Below are 21,972 nucleotides of genomic sequence, written 5' to 3'. Positions count from 1 at the left end.
AACAGATGTTGGCAATTTGATCTCAGGTTCCTCTGCCTTTTCTAAATCCAGCTTGAACATCTGGAAGTTCACCGTTCATATATTGTTGGAGCCTGGCTTGGAGAATTTTGAGCATTACTTTCCTAGTGTGTGAGATGAGTGCAGTTGTTTGGTAATTTGAACATTCTTTAGCGTTGCCTTTCTTTGTAAATCGAGTGAAAATTGACCTTTTTCAGTTCTATGGCCCCTGCTGATTTTTCCAAATTTGCTGGTATACTGAGTGCAGCACTTTGACAGCATCGTCTTTAAGGATTTGATATAGCTCAACTGGAATTCCATCGCCTGTGCTAGTGTTGTTCGTAGTTATGCTTCCTAAGGCCCACTTGACTTTGCATTCCAGGATGTCTGGTTCTAGGTGAGTGATCACACTATCATGATTATCTGGATCATGAAGGTCTTTTTTGTCGAGTTCTTCTGTGTATTCTTACCACCTCTTCTTAATATATTCTGCTTCTGTTAGGTCCATACCGTTTCTGTCCTTTATTGTGACCACCTTTGCATGAAATGTTCCCTTGGTGGCTCTCATTTTCTTGAAGAGATCTTCCCATTGTATTGTTTTCCTCTATTTCTTTGCATTGATTGCTGCGGAAGGCTTTCTTATCTCTCCTTGCTATTCTTTGGAGCTCTGCATTTAAATGGGTGTATCTTTCCTTTTCCCCTTTGCATTTAGAGTCTCTTATTTTCTCAGCTGTTTGTAAAGCCTCCTCAGACAACCATTTTGCCTTTTTGCATTTTTTTTTTCTTTGGGGATGGTCTTGATCACTGCCTCCCGTACAATGTTATGAACCTCCGTCCATAGTTCTTAAGGTACTCTGTCTATCAGATCTAATCCCTTGAATCTATTTGTCACTTTTAGTGTATAATTATAAGGGATTTGTTTTAGGAGCAGTAACCCCACAAGAGGCTGATGCAGACTTGCCTGTGAGTGTCCAGGAGTCCCTTGTGGAGGCGTGGGTCAACGGTGGGTGCTGCAGGGTCTGGGGCACTGAGTGTGGCAGTGTGTGCATGGACCTTTTGAAGGAGGTTGTCATTATCTTCATTACCTCCACCATAGTTTGGTCTCAGGTCAGACAACAGGGAGGGAACATAGTCTGGCCCATCAACAGAAAATTGGATTAAAGATTTACTGAGTATGGCCCCGCCCATTAGAACAAGACCCAGTTTCCCCCACAGTCAGTCTCTTCCATCAGGAAACTTCCTTAAGCCTCTTATCCTTATCCCTCAGAGGACAGACAGATTGAAAACCACAATCACAGAAAACTAATCAAACGTCACATGGACTACAGCCTTGTCTAGCTCGATGAAATTATGAACCATGCCCTGTAGAGCCACACTCAAGATGGATGCATCATGGAGGAGAGTTCTAACAAAACGTGGTCCACTGAAGAAGGGAATGATAAACCACTTCAGTATTCTTGTTTTGAGAACCCCATGAACCATATGAAATGGCAAAAAGATATGACACTGAAAGATGAGCTCCCCAGGTCAGTAGGTGCCCAATATGGATGGGCACCAATATGGATAAGAGTGGAGGAATAACTCCAGAAAGAATGAAGAGACAGAGACAAAGCAAAAACAACACCCAGTTGTGGATGTGACTGGTGACGGAAGTAAAGGAATCAGTGAACTAAAATAGACTGGAATGGGCGAATTTAACTCAAGTGACTATTTTATCTACTACTGTGGGCAAGAATCCCTTAGAAGCCCTCGCAGTCAACATAAGAGTCCGACATGCAGTTCTTGGGTGCAAGCTCAAAAACAACAGAATGGTCTCTGTTTGTTTCCAAGGCAAACCATTCAGTATCACAGTAGTCCAAGTCTATGCCCCAGCCAGTCATGCTGAAAGAAGCTGAAGTTGAAAAGTTCTATAAAGACCCAAAAGACTTTCTAGAACTAACACCCAAAAAAGATGTCCTTTTCATTATAGGGGACTGGAATGCAGAAGTAGGAAGTCAAGAGATACCTGGAGTGACAGGCAAATTTGGCCTTGGAGTACAAAATGAAGCAGGGCAAGGGTAACAGAGTTTTGTCAAGAGAACACGCTGGTCATAGCAAATACCCTCAATCCAACAATACAAGAGAAGACTCTACACATGGACATCACCAGGTGGTCAATACCAAAATCAGACTGATTATATTCTTTGGAGCCAAAGATGGAGCAGCTCTCTACAGTGAGCAAAAACAAGACCAGGAGCTGACTGTGGCTCAGATCATGAACTCCTTATTGCCAAATTCAGACTTAAATTGAAGAAAGTAGGGAAAATCACGGGACCGTTTATATATGACCTAGATCAAATCCCTTACAATTACACAATGGAAGCAGTTTACCTAATTTGCATTTAATATAGTAAAAGATCCAAGTATGTTACATACAGATTTTTAGTTCATTTTAAATTACTCGAATGTGAATAGTTTACTTCATATTGCTATATGAAAATCAAATAATTAATCTTAATGTAATTTTTAGTCCTGTACTAGCAAGAAGCTGTATGTTCGTTTCATGTTATTACTTTTAAGGTTGTTTGGAAAATAGCAACTTGAGTAATTGAAAAAGTAAGAAATATAGAAACACTTCATACATCACTGTAAAACAAGAAATTTTTTTTGGAGGAAGGAATGTGACAAATGAGGTCACCATGTAGAAAGTATGTCATTTGCTGAACTTAACCCCATATTTTCCAAAATGCATTAGATGAAGTCATTAGGTTCAATGGAAATTAATGAAAGACAGTAAGAAAAGGAGGCATCTGGCACGCAACTGCTTGTTTCTGACCAGGTTAAGATCACTTAGGCTGGGAATGTTTCTCCTTTGTGTACTGACATGGCCTATTGCTGTAGAAACTGTTGAGAACTACTGAAAAATTACAAGTCTCCTGTCAGTAATACAACTTGCACAGCTGCAATCATTTATACTTTGTGTGCTGCTCAAGCATGGCTTCTATTGAAATCACTTGGGTTAAATTCTCAAAGTACCACAGTGTGGAAAGAATCATTTTGGAAACGTGGATTTTAAGCTGAAGTTTATGCTATCTTCTGAGAGCATGTTCTGTAAAAGGTTAATGAATAACAGGAAATCAAGGTAGGTTTTCTGAATACTGACCTGTGGGTGGCACTAGTGAAAAAGAACCAGCTTGTTAATGCAGGAGAGTAGAGAAACACGGGTTCAGTCCCTGAATCAGGAAGATCCCCTGAGAAGGGAAATCAGCCCACTCCAGAATCCCATGGACAGAAGGGCCTGGCTGGCTTCAGTCCATGAGGTCACAAAGAGTCAGACGCAATTGAAGTGACTTAGCATGCATGCCTGACTTGTTTTCTATTTGCAGTTATTATTATAAAATTTTTCACTGGTGTTTATTTTCATTTCTACATGAATAACATCACAAATTATGCTTTACAAAACCTATGTATTTGAATAGAATTCTTATGAAATATCTAAATTACTGCATCTTTTTGAAATAATTCTTTTATCATTTACAGTAAAAATAAAATTAAGGTTGTTATCATTGTGTAAATATTTTGATATGGTATGGACCTAACAGAAGCAGAAGATATTAAGAAGAGGTGGCAAGAGTACACAGAAGAACTATACAAAAAAAGTCTTAGTGGCCCAGATAACCACATTGGTGTGATCACTCACCTAGAGCCAGACATCCTGGAATGCAAAGTCAAATGGGCCATAGAAGCATAACTACGAACAACACTAGTACAGGTGATGGAACTCCAGTTGAGGTATATCAAATCCTTAAAGACGATGCTGTGAAAGTGCTGCACTCAATATACCAGCAGATTTGGAAAACTCAGCAGTGACCACAGAACTGCAAAATGTCGATTTTCACTCCAGTCCCAAAGAAGGACAGTGCCAAAAAATGTTCAAATACTGCACAATTGCACTCATTTCATATACTGGCAAAGTAATGCTCAAAATTCTCCAAGCTAGGCTTCAACAGTACATGACCCAAGAACTTCTAGATGTTCAAGCTGGATTTAGAAAAGGCAGAGGAACCAGATATCAAATCCCCAGCATCTGTTGGATAATAGAAAAAGCAAGAGAATATCAGAGAGGCATCTATTTCTGCTTGATTGACTATGCTAAAGCCTTTGACTGTAGGATCACAACAAACTATAGACAATTCTTAAAGAGATGAGAATGCAAGACCACCTTGCCTGCCTCCTGAGAAATCTGCATGCAGGTCAAGAAGCGACAGTTAGAACTGGACATGGAACAATGGACTGGTTCCAAATTGGGAAAGGAGTCTGTCAAGGCTCTATACTGTCACCCCGTTTATTTAACTTATATGCAGGGTACATCATGCCAGATGCCAGGCTGGATAAAGCACAAGGTGGAATCAAGATTGCCGGGAGGGATGCCAATCACCTCAGATATGCAGATGACACCACCCTTATGGCAGAAAGTGAAAAGGAACTAAAGAGCCTCTTGATGAAAGTGAAAGGGGAGAGTGAAAAACCTGGCTTAAAATTCAACATTCAAAAAACTAAGATCATGGAATCCGGTCCCATTTCTTCGTGGAAATAGGTGGGGAAACAGTGGAAACAGTGAGAAACTTTCTTTTCTTGGGCTCCAATATCACTGCATGTGGTGATGGCAGCCATGAAATTAAAAGACTGCTCACTCCTTGGAAGAAAAGCTTTGACCAACTTAGACAGCACATTAAAAAGCAGAGACATTACTTTGCCAACAAAGGTCCATCTAGTCAAGGCTATGGTTTTTCCAGTAGTCATGTGTGGTTGTGAGAGTTGGACTATAAAGAAAGCTGAGCGCCAAAGAATTGATGCTTTTGAACTGTGGTGTTGGAGAAGACTCTTGAGAGTCCCTTGGACTGCAAGGAAATCAAATCAGTCCATCCTAAGGAAATCAATCCTGAATATTCATCGGAAGGACTGATGTTGAAGCTGAAACTCCAATACTTTGACCACCTGATGCGAAGAAATGACTCATTTGAAAAGACCCTGATGCTGGGGAAGATCCAAGGCAGGAGGAGAAGGGGACAAAAGAGGATGAGATGGTTGGATGGCATCACAGACCCGATGGACATGAATCTGGGTAAACTCCGGAAGTTGGTGATGGACAGGGAGGCCTGGTGTGCTGCATTCCATGGTGTAGCAAAGAGTTGGACATGACTGAGTGACTGGACAACAATAATATTTTGACGCATCATCTGAAAATATTTTAATATTCAAATTTAATAAACTTTTAATTGTTTTATAATCAAGAAGTCAAGATTTACATTGAAGTTCTATGTATCAATCTACTGAGTTATTAATTTTAATTGTCTAGTGAGAGAGTCTATTGAACAGAAAAGCAAAAAGTTCTATAGATAGTAGAAAGAAATATTTTTATATGGTACTTTATGAACTCAAATCAAAGATTTTATGTTCTTAGATATTTTATATGCTAACAGAATGCTTATATTTTAGCCTGAGTTGAAAAGTTTACTTTTTTGTCTAGCTCTTGATGTGAAACACATCATAAGATTCTGAAACACGTTTAGAGTAAAACCAAACCTGTAGACCAAATCTATAAATGAGCTAAATTTAGACTAAGTTCTATCCTTGACTGAATGTCTTGTGGCAGTTGAACTCTGTAAGAAAATTTAGCCCAGGCTAGTAGCTATTCCGCTGTGATATTTTATTGTTAGAGTTCTGTTTTGTTTCTCTGTTTACATTCTCTGTTTTACTAGTATAGGAATGTCACTACTGCTATTTAATTCCGTCCTGATTTTTTTACTGTAACTGTTTTCTCTCCGTGAATGTATAGTCTATAGATTAAACATAAATTTAGTAAATTCAGTAGTTTCTGTAAGAGTGGAAATAACTGGCTTAACCACCTTCTCATTCTGTATTCCTAGGTAATTTCAACAGTTTTCAAAGTCTGAGTTACCACCTCTGGTTGAATGAGCCCCAAATACGTAGCTATAGTTTTCTTGACTTCCAGATATCAATGTCCCAGAGATTCTGCAGACTCAATTCATTCAAAATTTAATTCATTATCTTCCTGAACAACTTGCTTCTTTTTCACGTGCTTTTTTGGTTAGTGAGATACCCCCCCTTTTTTTTTTCTTCTTCAGCTTGATACTCCAGAAGCATCTTGATTCTTTATTGTCCTTCTTATTCCTGATATAGTTTTTCTACTTTGTCTTAATCGTCTGTCACAAGGATTTATTTAAGAATGTGAAATTATTATGTTTACCTCTTACCCTTTTCCTTCTCTACTGCTTTGCCAGAAATACTACTGAAATTTTCTGACTTCTTAAAAATACTTTATGCAGTTAAGTTTTAACCTTGAGAACAACTAAGAGCAACCTGTCTTTCATTTTGTTCATCCAGTGTCTTAATACTATTATCATATTCTACAGAGTAGTAATAAAGCCCTTGCCTAAGCAAGCAAGCAAAACTAAAAGCTATTTCATAAATATGAGGAAAATTACAGTATATCATGGACTTGTAAGAGATGTATATTTTTAATTTCTTTGTCCAATAAAATTCTAAACAAATAACAGCAGCAAAACACCTAAGGTTAGTTTTATAGAACTTACAAATGTTAATTTCAAAGAGATCAAAATAATTTAGTTTGCCCTTCTTGTTTTATAAAGAATAACTGTTAGTAAAGTAGTACAAATAGCTACCATTTACTAAATATCTATTTTATGCATGAAGTGCAAGTAATCTACATATGTATCTTATTTTCTGCTTCAGCATAACTTTATTAAGTTAAATACTATTACTATTTCCATGATACTTTAAAAAAGTATTTATTTGACGGTGTGTGCATGCTCAGGTGTGTCCAACTCCCTGACCCCATGGACTATATAGCCCGCCAGGCTCCTCTGTCCATCGGATTCTCCAGACAAGAATACTGGAGTGGATTGCCAGTCCTCCTCCAGGGGATCTTCCTGATCCTGGGATTGAACCCATGTCCCCTGCATTGGCAGGCAGATTCTTTAACACCGAGCCACCTGTGAAGCTGTTGTTTGATGGCACTGGGTCTTAATTGCCTCCTGGGTCTCTTCAGTCTTTGTGTCATGCGGGATCTGTAGTTGTGGTGCTCAGGATCCTTTTTTTTTTTTTTTGCAGCATGTGGGATCTATATAGTTCCCTGACCAAGTATTGTTCCCAGGTCCCCAAGATTGGGAGTGTGGAATCTTAGCCACTAGACCACCAGGAAATTCCTCCACTATACTAGATTAGATAAATTTTTCAACGTCATCATTTAGAATTTGGTAATATTTTATTATAGTGGCCTTTGTATAATGAGATTTGATAAGGATTTAAGATTTTAAAAGATGTTTTTCTTTTTATCTATTTTAATTGGTAATACTATATATGTTTTCATACATATATATTTGTGATTCGATTTCCACATATTGAAATTTACGTTTATTCATAGAGAATCATCATGAATATTCCAAAATAATTGTTCTTAAAGGCACATATAGGTTAAATTCTCAAGGCTCACTATTCTATTATTAAAGCATTTATCCTTTTGAACTAATCATTTGACATGCTTTTTGCAACTAACTCTTAGAATTTTATGTATTACACATAATTTTAAAAAATACCTTTAGTTTAAAATTTTCAATTAGTTATTTCATTACTGGTTATTGCAATACCAAAAACGATATAAAAATGGCTTCATATTTTAAGGAAAATATTAAAGGAGTATAATTTATCTTGCATGATTGGTAGCTGACAATGAAAGGATAAAAGGGAGCTTAATATAAGTATTTATAAGCCGTTATAAGAAATTATAGTAGGAATTATTTCTCCATGTTTATAAAAGTATCACTTTTGACATGCAAGATGATTTATAAAAGAAACAGGGCTCTGTTGATGCTTACTGAATAAAATAACAGGTGTATATAGGTGATATGTTTTAACCAAGTTGTGTTGTTATGCACATCCGTTTAGCAGAGTTTTTTTTTCTTACAGGTTTTCTTTTCTGTGAGTATATTTTATTAATAACGGTGGGTTTTCATTTGTGAAGCATTTTGTTTAAACTGATTTCTATCATTATAGAAACACCTGCTGCATTCCCGGACACTGTAAAGGAAAAAGAAGCACCAACCCCTGGTGAGGATATTCATCTAGAAAGTTCCATTCCTCATACCGATTCAGGAATTGGAGAGGAGCAAGTGGCTAACATCCTGAATGGGGCAGAATTAGAGACTAGCACAGGCCCTGATGCTATGAGTGAACTGTTATCCACTTTGTCAAATGAAGTGAAAAAGTCACAGGAAAGCCTGACCGAGAACCCCAGTGAAATATTGAAGTCTGCACCATCGATATCTAGCATAAGTCAAACCAAAGGCATCAATGTCAAGGAAATACTGAAAAGTCTCGTGGCCGCCCCAGTCGAAATTGCAGAATGTGGCCCTGAGCCTGTCCCATACCCAGACCCAGCATTGAAGAGAGAAGCGCAAGCTATTCTTCCTATGCAGTTTCATTCCTTTGACAGGTAGGTTCTGAACTTACTATTCACAGTGCTCCATGTATAGAAGGAAAATTAGTATCTGTTTAATTTAAAAATATTAGGCAAAAAAAAAAAAAAATTAGGCAGATCTTGCAAACATGTTTATTACTGTAGATTCTTATCACAAAGACTATCAAAGTGATAGGCCAACCTGATTGATCTCATAGTCAGACATTTTAATTATATGTTTCAAAAAAGGGGCTTCAGTATGAAATGGGGGATGACACATTGAATTGGAAATAGGGTAACACAGATTCTGATTATGACCTATCATCAAGTGACTACTGTACATTGGAGAAGTGATTTTATATGTATGTGTGTGTTTATATTATGTACATACATATATATATATATGTATACATATATGTTTATAGCTATATACATATATGTGAGGTAATCAACAAGTAATTGTTTTTTGTTTTAAAGAGAAAAAAGTAAGTAAATCAGGTATTTCTTAAACTGTAATGTCAAAATAAATATACAGTCAGAATGCAGTTTCTATTCCATATTGTTTTCTCTAAAATAGATAAACTGCTTTGTCCAAGTTAGAGCCAGTACTTTTTGAGTTTAGGGGTTGAGGTGTGGCAAAAAAGGCATTTTCAGTTAGGGTGCATTATCTTTTTTATACATAAATAGGATTTTAAAATTGCTTATAAACATTTTAACCAGTGTCCTACAGATACTTTTTGAAAATCTATTGTGAAAATATAAATGACATTAGTCATCATGTCAGATATAAAGAGAGAATCAGTTTTGTTTTCTGTGCACCTACAGTAGTTAAAGGAGATAAAATCTTTGCAAATATGTGTCATATAAGGTAAAATGTGTTAAGTATCAGACATTTTTTAACAACTAAAAAAGCAGGGATATAAGAAATTATTTCTTTTTTTAATAGTTTAGAGGTTTATTCATATAGTTCCTTGGATATTCGCTATGCCGTTTCATATTTAGTTTGCATTTCTAAGAGATATGTGTATGTGTGCTAATGAATTTATATAAGCATAACCACATAAGTATTTTTAATTGTATATATTTATAAATCTATCTATAAATAACTGTTATAATAGTTTAATTTGGGATCTTAAGTTTTATGTTCCTTTTAAAGTTCTGTATCTAAATTTTGTTAACATATAAGCAGTAGAAAAAGAGGAATATTGTGATTTGTATAAGAGAATCCAGTGAAATAAAGATTAGGTAAAATCTTTCCTAATTTGGATTATTGTTAGGACAATTTTTTTCATTAAAACTTAACAAAGCTGTCACCTGAGTGCCAATATTCTTAGCCACTCAAAATTTATTACACTTTTGAGGATATTGCTTTACAAAAAATAGAACTTTCCATTTGTTCTTAGTAGCATTTGTGCAAAATGCAGTGGGAGTGCAGTCATTATTCAAAATTGCATAAGTAGAAATGAAATCGTGGAGCACAAAGCGTATTCCAATTCTTTTTAGGAGAAGGGTCTCCAGTGTAGTTAATATATGCAGTAGCTCAAGTACTATCAAATGTAAATGATGAGGTGATACTGATGAAAGGAGGGGATTGAGGTCTCAGGGGGCGCTGATGACGGATTGAACAGAAGCGGCCTTGCACTGCACGTAACTCAAGTCTGTCGTCTTCACCGCTCAAAGCCATAATGGGAGGTGGCAGTTTGAAATGAGTTGCCACGGCAAAGAGTATTATTTTTGAAATGCTTTCACACAAATCACTAGGCCCTGCATACAACTTAGTTTCATGCTTTAATGTCATCAGGAGGCACAAATTGGTGTGTCTAATTGTTTGCCACCTGCCAGCAAAATGAGCTGCCAGCCAGCCAGACGGGTTTGATTGTCTGTCAGCCATTCAATAGATTGAGAGTGACAACATCAAAAATTTAACTTCAAACTCTGGAGCTTTGAGCAGCTTTTCAGAGACATCATCCCCACAAGTGCTTCTGGACAACTGCATTTTTCAATTATATTTGTGATATATTGCTACCATTTGCCTTAAAGTGTTATCTGTCTTAAGGTAGCTATAATTACATTATGAAGCATATAAACATATTTCTGAAGCACTAAAATCTGAAATTCAAGTTATGACATGTCTTTTAGCATCAGATTGAGTTCCTTGAAAATAGGATCCAAGAAGACAGACTTTAGATGCAAAGTCCTGAATACTTTTAGTTTCAAACACAGAATTATCTTGGGTCTTACTCTACCAATAATGTATTTTTCATTTTTATCTTTGGTTGAAAATAGCTATAAACTCAGTTGCTCATTTCTTTGTAACTAAATCATACATAATATTATACAATCCCAGTGGAAATCACCTAGGATTTTCCTTGATTTAGCCAATATTTTATTGGTTCTTTTGGAAACATGCTAGCGAAGCATTCTTTATATTTTCTCTAGATTGTAAGTTGGGAATAACTTCCTAAAACAACTGATGTCATAAGAGTCATACATTCAATTACATTTTTCATATGGAGTTTCTCTTCACTTAGGATGGCATTTTGACTAATTTCAGCATTTTGAAGTTTGTAATATCATTTTTATTAGGTAAATTGTAACATCAAAATTTAGAAACATTTAGACTTAACTAAAATAAACCTTTTTCCTTTAGTATTAAATCTTCCATCAGGTTGTATTATGAGACATCATATAAATATTCTCATCTGCATATATGGAAAGCACTGATTCTTTTTCTTTCATTTCCTCCAGACATCATCTGTGCAGATTGAAGTATATGTCTTTGATTTCACTGAGTGACCCTAACAAATTTATATTTATGACTGTAGAGCACTGAAACTGCTAGACATCCATTAGTGCTATTCTGTAGAGGGAACACCGTATGTATAGAGCAAGTGTGATAACGAAATTATAAGAACTTTCCTACTGTTCTGTTACTATGAAGCAAAAATAAATACTTACGGTTTTATTTTTAAGAGAACAGTTTCATAATCTCATAATAGAACTTAGAGTATAGTTGCAAAGTTCCTCAATAATTCTATTTCTTCTGATAGATTTCTGTATAGATGTATGGTTTTTAAAATAGTCTAGCTGAGCTGTGTTTTTTTTTTTTTTTTTTAATGTATTAGTAACAGCAACTGTAACTTTTAGATTGAGGGAACAGTTTTCTCTAAAACCATTCATTACGTTTTACCACATCTTTTAAACTAAAATTTAATCCTGCATATCCAAATGCTTTTAATCTTTTGACAATTTGGTGTATATATCTGTGATTTAGCTCAGTCTTAATTCCCCAGGATTCCTGAGACACCCCCTTAGTTTGGACAAAAGACAAAAAAAAAGGCAGAGGACAATATGTTTGTCTCTATACATTTTAACTGTCATTATATTTCAAAAAATTGTTTTTCATCTTGGTTATCATCCAAAGCTTGTAATTGTGTTGCTTCTCTGACTAACAGACAATGATCTTATGGTGTATACTTCATCCCTTTTGATTTTAAAGACCTGCTTATGTTTGAATTACTGGGTTTGATATGATTAAGTGAAGTAGTTTGTATTTTTCCCCTCAAACATTTAGTATCCTTGCTTTCCAGTGTTTCATTCTCTGAAAAAGAAAATCTCTGGAGGAAAAAAAGTATTTTATAAATACTATTTGATTAAAAAACAATATAGATAGCCTTCATATTACTAAACTTCAAGTATAGGCTTTGTCTAAGTATTTTCCCTATAGATTTTTTTTAACATCAGTGCTTTAAATATTAGTGCTAAGAATGATAGTTTAGGATAAATAAAAAAAATTTTTTTGTAGAAATGATGGAATCCTCCTACCTTGATTTCTTTAAGCTTAGAATTAAGAATATAAAAACTTATAATTATTGAGTACTTCAAATTCTGTCTTTATACTTTTCTAATGTTTTGTTAAGTATTTTGATCATATCACTTAAAGGATGAGCAGGTAAATGTAATCTAAATTGATTAATACTCTGCCAACCATTACAATTCAAAGTTTCAACGATACCGAGCTACTGAAATCCCACCTTTTATTATGTTCCAAGTGCCCTGGATATAGTATTTAAGGCCAGCTGTCAGATGATGCAGTTTTGACCCAGCATGGTTGTATTCTAATTTTCCCAATATTGTTGCCTTTTTCTCTCCTGACATTTCCACAGACAGTTCAATGAGTTGAAAAAGGCATCTCTCTTTAAAGTGTGAATTAATGAAATAGTTGTTTTTCATACATCCTATTTTTCTATTGGTATTCTAAATATTTTACAAAGTTCAGTTCAGTTCAGTCGCTCAGTCGTGTCTGACTCTTTGCGACCCCATGAATCGCAGCACGCCAGGCCTTCCTGTCCATTACCAACTCCCGGAGTTCACCCAGACTCATGTCCATCGAGTCAGTGATGCCATCCAGCCATCTCATCCTCTGTCGTCCCCTTCTCCTCCTGCCCCCAATCCCTCCCAGCATCAGAGTCTTTTCCAATGAGTCAACTGTTCTCATGAGGTGGCCAAAGTCCTGGAGTTTCAGCTTTAGCATCATTCCTTCCAAAGAAAAAAGGTATTCTAAATATTTTACAAAGTAGCAATTAATAAATCATGAAAATGATAGACTTGCAATTTCTAATGAGCTTCAGTAAATTGTAATATCACCTTAAAATCAGAAATAATTATTTTTTCTTCATAGTTTAATTTTTTTTCTTTCAAGATAAATGTCTAATGTCAGTAAAACTTGTTAGAAAAAGAGTAATAATGCTGGAGAGGGTATGGAGAAAAGGGAACCCTCTTACACTGTTGGTGGGAATGCAAACTAGTACAGCCACTATGGAGAACAGTGTGGAGATTCCTTAAAAAACTGGAAATAGAACTGCCTTATGACCCAGCAATCCCACTGTTGGGCATACACACTGAGGAAACCAGAATTTAAAGAGACACATGTACCCCAGTGTTCATCGCAGCACTGTTTATAATAGCCAGGACATGGAAGCAACCTAGATGTCCATCAGCAGATGAATGGATAAGAGAGCGGTGGTACATATACACAATGGAGTATTACTCAGCCATTAAAAAGAAAACATTTGAATCAGTTTTAATGAGGTGGATGAAACTGGAGCCTATTATACAGAGTGAAGTAAGCCAGAAAGAAAAACACCAATACAGTGTACTAATGCATATATATGGAATTTAAAAAGATAGTAACAATAACCCTGTATACGAGACAGCAAAAGAGACACTGATGTATAGAACAGTCTTTTGGACTCTGTGGGAGAGGGAGAGGGTGGGATGATTTGGGAGAATGGCATTGAAACATGTATAATATCATATATGAAATGAGTCGCCAGTCCAGGTCCGATGCACAATACTGGATGCTTGGGGCTGGTGCACTGGGACGACCCAGAGGGATGGTATGGGGAGGGAGGAGGGAGGAGGGTTCAGGATGGGGAACACGTGTATACCTGTGGCAGATTCATGTTGTTATATGGCAAAACCAATACAATATTGTAAAGTTAAAAAAATAAATTTAAAAAAATAAAAAAATTAAAAAAAATTTTTTTTAAAAAGTAATAATATAGAAATTAGGAGAAGTGGCTCTTAGTAGTGGATCTCTTTATAATTAGTTGTGTGACCCTTATCTATTCTCTTTGGTTCTCTGGGACTCAGTTTCCCAACATGGAAAATAATACATTGTTTCCAGAAAGTCCCATAAAGTATGAAAATCCTGGAATAAATGAGATAGCTTTATAATTAGTTTGAAAAAGTAGTAGATGACTATTAACTTGGCTAAAAGACCTGAACCCCAGAAAAGATTCGGTAGGCCTTTTTCAAAGCTATTACCTCACTTTAAGCTCTTGGCATCCCTGAAGTGTGTTCCCTCTGTTATCTTCCAGCTGGCCTCACTATTTTCCAGGTGTTGGCCCACCAAATGGACCTTCCACATTTATGCTAGAAATGTTTTTCTTAAATGTAAATCTCATGAAGATTTCTAAATAATATCTTGTTCTTACACAATAAAAGATGAACTTCTTAGGTTGAAATAGAAAGTCCTCACCTTTCACCAGCTATAATGATCTATTTACAGTTCTTCAATCTTTTATGATTTTTCATATCTCTTTGCCTTAAGAAGTTTTTGCTATTGAACTTTTATCTTCTTAGCTGAATCCCACTGATCCTTTTTGATTCAGCTTATTCTTCCCTGATAATGTTCATCCTTTATGTTTCTGAAAGTTCCTGTGCCTAACTCTAATCAGAGTGGTTACTGAAATATGTTGAACAGTTGATTTATTTGTCTCTTCTATTTTTTTTTTTTTCAAGTATCTCTAAGGCATGGATTATGTCTTAACTTGTCTTATGTATCTCCTGACTTGTCAGTGTAGTTGTAATTCCCTTAACCTTTCGGTGTTCAATAAGTATTATAGAAAAGAGGGAGCAAGTGGAAAGAAGAAAGGAGTTGTTTTAAAATCCATGAGCAATTATAAAACCCACTTGTCTTATTAAGTCACTATTTAAAAGCCATTTCTTATCTTCACTATCTCAGTTTACACTTAAGACAGTTCTTGAGTTGTGCAGATAAAATAGTATCCTTTTTACAAAATTCACATAACTAGTTAATGGCAATCTTTAAGATTTTTTTTAAGATCTTTAAGATTTTTTATTATAGTTATCTAGACTCTCAGTCTTTCTTGACTGACACGACCTGTATTCTAGATCTACTGTCATTCTAACTATTCTTTTATAAACATGATGCTTTTGTTGTTATTCTTGAAATATGGTGTCTAAAACTGCACATAGGATTTTATGAGGTCTAACAGACACAATATATCAGGATTATTGCTTCCTTCACTCTGGATACTGTTGCTGTGGTAGACCCAGATTGCATCAGTACTTTTGAGAGCCATCAGTTCAGTTCAGTTCAGTAGCTCAGTAGTGTCCAACTCTTTATGACCCCATGGACTGCAGCACCCAAGTCTTCCCTGTCCATCACCAACTCCCGGAGTTGACTCAAACTCATGTCCATCACGTCAGTGATGATATCCAACCATCTCATCCTCTGTCATCCCTTTCTCCTCCCACCTTCCACCTTTCCCATCATCAGGGTCTTTTCAAATGAGTCAGTTCTTCGCATCAGGTTGCCAAAGTATTGGAGTTTCAGCTTCAGCATTAGTCCTTCCAGTGAATATTCAGGATTGATTTCCTTTAGGATGGACTGGTTGCATCTCCTTTCTGTCCAAGGGACTCTCAAGAGTCTTCACTCAGCTTTCTTAATAGTCTCTCACATCCATTCATGATTACTGGAAAAACCATAGCTTTGACTAGATGGACCTTTGTTGGCAAAGTAATGCCTCTGCTTCGTAATATGCTGTCTAGGTTTTCTTCCAAGGAGCAAGTATCTTTTAATTTCATGGCTGCAGTCACCATCTGCAGTGATTTTGGAGCCCAGAAAAATAAAGTCTCTCACTGTTTCCATTGTTTCCCCACCTATTTGCCATAAAGTGATGGGACCAGATGCCATGATCTTAGCTTTCTTAATGTTATGTTTAAGCCAATTTTTTCACTCTCCTCTTTATTTTCATCAAGAGGCTCTTTAGTTCTTCTTCACTTTCTGCCATAAGGGTGTTGTCATTTGAGAGCCATAGCAGTACTAATGATAGCTAAGCTTTTTGGACCACTTACAGTGTTCCAGGTAAAATGCTAAACATTTGATATGTGTTAATAGTATATCATTTTATCTTTGTAACAATCTTACAAGGTGCAAACAATTATGAGTCTCATTTTTAAGGGTATGGAGAATGGGGCTTAGAGAATTTACTTGCTTGATACCTTAGAGGTAGAATTCTAACTCAGATATGTCTGACATTAAAAACCAGGCTTCTAGTCACTGTGTACTCTATTTATATCCCATGTTGTAGTAACTACTATACTGCTGAATTTGCTGTCAGTGAAGTGTCTGGAGGCTTTAATGTCAGCTAATATTAAATCAGATGTTTTCAGAAGTTTTAGTAGGAAGACATTTAATGTTGTTTGCATTTATTTACAAACCATCAGTACAAGTTGTTGAGATGAAATTCTTTTCCCTTATTCATATAACTCATTTTTCTTAATACACATCTCAGAGCTTCAGTTCTTGACAAGATGCCTTGTCACAGAGAGTTTGTACGAAGTTGGTAATGATCAGTTAATCAGGAAACTTTGGCTATATATATATTTTTTTGTACCATTTACAAATACACCTCATAGCACTATCAATCAGTTTGTGTTTCTTTATTTTATCCATAGGAATTTTAATGAAAGATTTAGGGGAAAAATGATAATTTTACTTCTTTTCAAATCAAGAATTGATAACTTTGTTTTCTTGCTAGCTAGTCAATGAAATAGTTTATAAGTTTAGGAAAGAGTTTTGATGATAAATCCAAAATATTAGTTTGGTTTCTTTTCTGTTGATCTTTGTGTATATCATTGTAAATAAATACCTTATCTTATAGGCAGAGAATTATTTCACTTTAGAAAGTGGTAACAATTATTAACATTTATAAGGCATCTCTTTTTTAAAAATTATTATTATTATTTCTTTTACTTTACAATATTGTATTGGTTCTGCCACACATCAACATGAATCCGCTATGGGTGTACGCATGTTCCCCATCCTGAACCTCCCTCCCACCTCCCTCCCCGTACTATCCCTCTGGGTCATCCCAGTGCACCAGCCCCAAGCATCCTGTTTTGAACCTGGACTGGCGATTCATTTCTTATATGATATTATACATTTTTCAGTGCCATTCCCCCAAACTGTCCCGCCCCCTCCCTCTCCCACAGAGTCCAAAAGATTTTCTATACATCTGTGTCTCTTTTGCTGTCTTGTGTACAGGATTATCATTACCATCTTTCTAAATTCCATATATATGCGTTAATATACTGTATTGGTGTTTTTCTTTCTGGCTTACTTCACTCTGTATAATAGGCTCCAGTTTCATCCACCTCATTAAAACTGATTCAAATGTATTCTTTTTAATGGCTGAGTAATACTCCATTGTGTATATGTATCACCGCTTTCTTATCCATTCATCTGGTAATGGACATCTCTTAATTTGACATGGTTCTTTTAAATGCAGTCTCATTTAATTTATCCAGGTATATGTGAAATAAATCATATTTGCCTTTCCATTTTTACTGAAAAACTGAAATTTAATATCACATAGCTTGAAGTGATTTAGTTGTCAAGCCTTAATCTTCTAACTCCACATCCTATACACTCTCCATAATGTCACACCACCTCTCAGTGAAATAAAGTGTTTGATCAGGAATGGTCAATGAAGGGATTGAAAGCATAGTGTGTGCTTTTGGAAATTTAATAAGATAGTTGAAAGTACAAGGTTGAGTCTAATGAATTGACTCTATCCATTAAGGAAAAAAGAAAAAAGTATCCAGAAAGAGCTAACAGAAGAATTTGGGAGGGCAGAGGTTAAAATTATCTAACATTATAATTACTATGGTCACAAAAATATTTTAAATGCCCTGAAATTGAAAATAATAATCCTTATAAATTTAAATTTTTTTACATTAAAGTCATTTTTGTTTTAAAAATTGTTGGTATTAAAGAAGTTTAAACCATAGACTTGTCAATGAGCCATTGATACAGTTTCCTTTAAATAGAGCTTTTTAATAAGAAAATTAAATTTTTCTTTACAATCTAAAAGACCTAGTTTAAAAGGTCTATTTTAGGCACGTCCCTGATGGTCCAGTGGTTAAGACTCCATGCTCACATTGTAGGAGGCCTGGGTTTAATCCCTTGTCAGGGAACTAGACCCCGCATGCCAAAACTGAGAGCCCTCATGCCTCAATTAAAGGCCTGGTACAGCCAAAAAACTAAAATAAAATAACATCTCAGAGACAGTACTTTAAAAAGACCTAATTTAAATTGGATATATTTTTTCTGACATTCACTTGTTTTCAGGCATTATATTTGAACTTAAAATAACTCATACATCTACTTTCAAGATAAATAAGTGAGTAATGCTTGAAAGTATTTATTAAATAGAATTGGTGTACTGTAAACTTTGAGAAAGATGAAGCTTCACTGAAAGAAAGTAAAAATATTTATTATGTTAAATGGTTTCTTTGTCTTTTAAATTGACTCTTCATATCTATTTATTATTTAAGGTTAACACAAATGTTAAGTTCAGAATTTTTTTTAATGAAATTCATTTAAGTATGCTAAAGAAACGAGAACATTTTCAACTCCTAAGCTCACAAAGTCAGTGTTTGAAAACTAAAGAGATCTTTTACCGAATGTCCAGTGTATCCTCTCATTTCTCTTTCATTATAATAGTATCCCTATTATGAAAAACAACTCAATTTTATTCAGGGAAATAAAGTTTAATTTTATTGTTTGTTGTTGTTTATTCTCTTAAGTCATGTCTGCCTCTTTTGCGACCTCATGAACTGTAACCTTACAGTCTCCTCTGTCCACGGGGTTTCTCGGGCCAAAAAAAAAAAAATAATAGGAGTATTTTTCCTTCTCCAGGGGATCTTCCCAACTCAGGGATCAAACCCATGTCTCCTGGATTTCAGGCAGACTCCTTACCACTGAACCAGTTTGTTATTCCGTACTCCTTGCCTTAATATTTAGCTTTACTATGAAGAAGTTCAGAATTTGGCTTTCAAATGTTTTTATGACTATTTTCCACATTTAGAATGTAATAGAGATACAATGGACACTTTATATATGTATATTTACAAAAAAATCCCTATGTACATATATGAAAAATATTCTAACCAGAGCACACCTTTTTCACATTTTCCTAAGGTCATGATTATAGACCACATGTCATCTTTAAAAAAGATGTCCAAATTCTAGATTCTACGTAAATATTTGCCAAATAAATGGTAATAGTTAACACTTTACAGTATATCCTTACTGTCTATATTATTTTCACCAATGAAGTTGCAATCAGAAAAAGGAAAAAGAAAGAGGAGAAAATTTGATGATAGGACTTCCCTGGTGGTCCAGTGATTGAGACTTCACCTTCAAATGCAAGGGGCGCAGGTTCAATCCCTGTTCGGGGAGCTAAGATCTCATAAACCAAAATGTAAAAGAGAAGCAATATTGTAACAAATTCAGTAAAGACTTTAAAAAATGGTCCACATCAAAAAAATGTTTTCTAAAAGATAATTTAATGTTGATTACATGTATCTGCCAATAGAAGATTAGAATTCATCTTAGACATTGTATTATTTTTCATCATTTCTTTGCAGGAGTGTTGTGGTCCCTGTTAAGAAGCCACCTCCGGGTAGTTTAGCTGTAACCACTGTAGGAGCCACTGCTGCTGGAAGTGGACTGCCAACAGGCAGTACCTCTAATATATTTGCTGCTACTGGAGCTACACCAAAAAGTATGATTAATACAACAGGTATTGTCCTTATCTATTTTTGTGATACTTCATCTTTTTCTTTCTGTTTTCTGTATCTTCATTTTTTCTGCTTATTTGATCTTAAAAATTAAAATACTGTGATTATTTTAAGATTATCTTAATCTTTAAGAAGATTATTCTTCATGTTTTCAGATTTTGTAATTCTAGGGTAAACTTTTTAGGCACTTTTGAGAACACTATGGGTTTTGTTTTGAGTCTTCTCAAAACAAGATGCTGTTTACTTTCATAGTGAACTCAGATTGCTTAAGGATATTTGGGGAGCAAAGCCAAAATATAATTTGAACACTGACATTTGATATGTAAAAATTAGTAAACTGTATCAAGAATATTAAAATATACTATATATATTAGTGACAGCAAATGGATTTAGTAACATTTTCTGGTTGAAACCTAATATATACTTTTCACAAAGCTCCCCTAAGAACCTTGACGATATGCAAGAGCCTCAACTTAACAAAAACTGCATGTGAATAAGAACCATTGTTTGACATTGTATTAATTTATATACTTAGATTACAATTATATCCATTCATTGTCCAACATTTTCCTAAAAATTCTAGAAACAGAAAAATTCCAAATCACTACAATTTTTAAAAGCCTGCCTAAAATAACTTTTTTATTTTTTTGTAAATTTCCAGAAATGCTCCTGTTGATTATTAGCAAAATAAATCCTTACCCAAATCTTTGTGATTCCATTTTAGGTATTTACACAACGCAAGATGATCCCTGACTTTCCTTCCCTGACTATAGTAGCCTTCTCTTCTCCAAACTGTATAGCCTTGAACTTTTCCATCTATTATCATTACTTAGATTATTCCCATTTTTATTAATTTCATAGCTCTTTGTGCTTTCTGTATTTATCTTGTTTATCATACCACCTGAGTCCTGACACATCATGAACAGCACATTTATGGGGTTGTAGTAAGTAGAACGTACTCTATGAAGCATATTTATGTTAGCAAATAAACATCATTAATGGCATTGTGTTAAAGAACAAAACATCTTTGATTTATACATACTAAAACAAGTATTTATTTCTAACTTGTTTGAAGACTTCTTATATAAAGTTTTTTTTTTTTTTTCTATTTAGTTTATAGCCTTACTCTTTATATTCATTCTGCTTTCTAGAGGAAAGAATAAAAATGTTTTCCTTTTAGCAAAATGTAAACTCAGGAAAGTGTTAAGAACTTTAAAATATGCCAGTGTAGTAGGAAAAAAAAAATCTGCATTTGGTGTTTATGGACTAAATCCTTACTTTTATGAGTAAAAAGCAAATAATTTCTTTTTTATATTTATTTGAAACAAGGTATGATATTTTCCTTGAATTTCTATTCTATGAATTAATAATAGATTTAGAAAGTGATGGTAGCCAGAGGTCTAGTCATAGTATAAAACATATATTACAATAAAAATGTAGGCAATGAATATCCTCCTTAGAAATACATATATATAGATACACAAACAGACACACAAATAACCTGAGGGTCAGCATCTAAACTGGACCCAAAACTAGTTTAGATTTTGGCACAAACGTGCTGTGTAAGTGTTGTTGTGAAATCCAGGTTTTATGGATATTAATGTAAGATAAGATAAAGATAACATTTAGGAACACTAGATGTCCCTCAACTCCATGGCTATTTAATATATGGTGTAATATAGGAAAATCTGTTCTAAAATGGCATCTTCATATCGTTGAGGAAACTCGTTATTTTAAAATTGGGTACAAATATACTTATTATAGTCCTTCTTAAGCTATCATATTAAAATAAGCATTGATGCTTCAGGGCCACAAATTTATGTTGAGACAGTTTATTGCTAATTATATCTTAAATGATGAAAACTAAAAGTATAACAACATAGCAATGAAAAAGCAGATAGTATTTTCACATCTAAATTTGCTTTGTTTTATCAGACTCATTTTTTCTAAAATTGTTTTCATTTGTTGATGTCTTTTATTTATGCCCCATTTGTAATCTGTAGTTTTGTTAGCATAATATAAGTAAATAAACTGTTTCAATGCAATAGCTATTTTTAATAATTATAGTTATTAATGTACTGTTGGCCAAATGATTTTTT

At 34.7% G+C, this 21,972-nt stretch overlaps 1 protein-coding gene across 6 annotated transcripts in view; it reads left to right on the top strand.

The window, feature by feature from the left end:
- Nucleotides 1-21,972, top strand: part of NBEA (neurobeachin) — a 674,548-nt gene that overhangs the window by 252,968 nt on the left and 399,608 nt on the right. For 5 of the 6 annotated variants that reach the window (XM_070800569.1, XM_070800566.1, XM_070800565.1 and 2 more), the window contains 2 exons: nt 8,074-8,512; nt 19,721-19,875. In XM_070800569.1, coding sequence (XP_070656670.1) covers nt 8,074-8,512; nt 19,721-19,875 — 594 coding nt within the window. The remainder of the gene's footprint in view (nt 1-8,073; nt 8,513-19,720; nt 19,876-21,972) is intronic. The other variant, XM_070800567.1, reaches the window with a different exon arrangement.

This window comes from Bos indicus, chromosome 12 (assembly GCF_029378745.1).
Source record: "Bos indicus isolate NIAB-ARS_2022 breed Sahiwal x Tharparkar chromosome 12, NIAB-ARS_B.indTharparkar_mat_pri_1.0, whole genome shotgun sequence".
NCBI classification, from domain to species: domain Eukaryota; kingdom Metazoa; phylum Chordata; class Mammalia; order Artiodactyla; family Bovidae; genus Bos; species Bos indicus.
The sequence above is the reverse complement of the archived record's forward strand: the minus strand, read 5'-3'. Positions and strand labels throughout refer to the sequence as shown.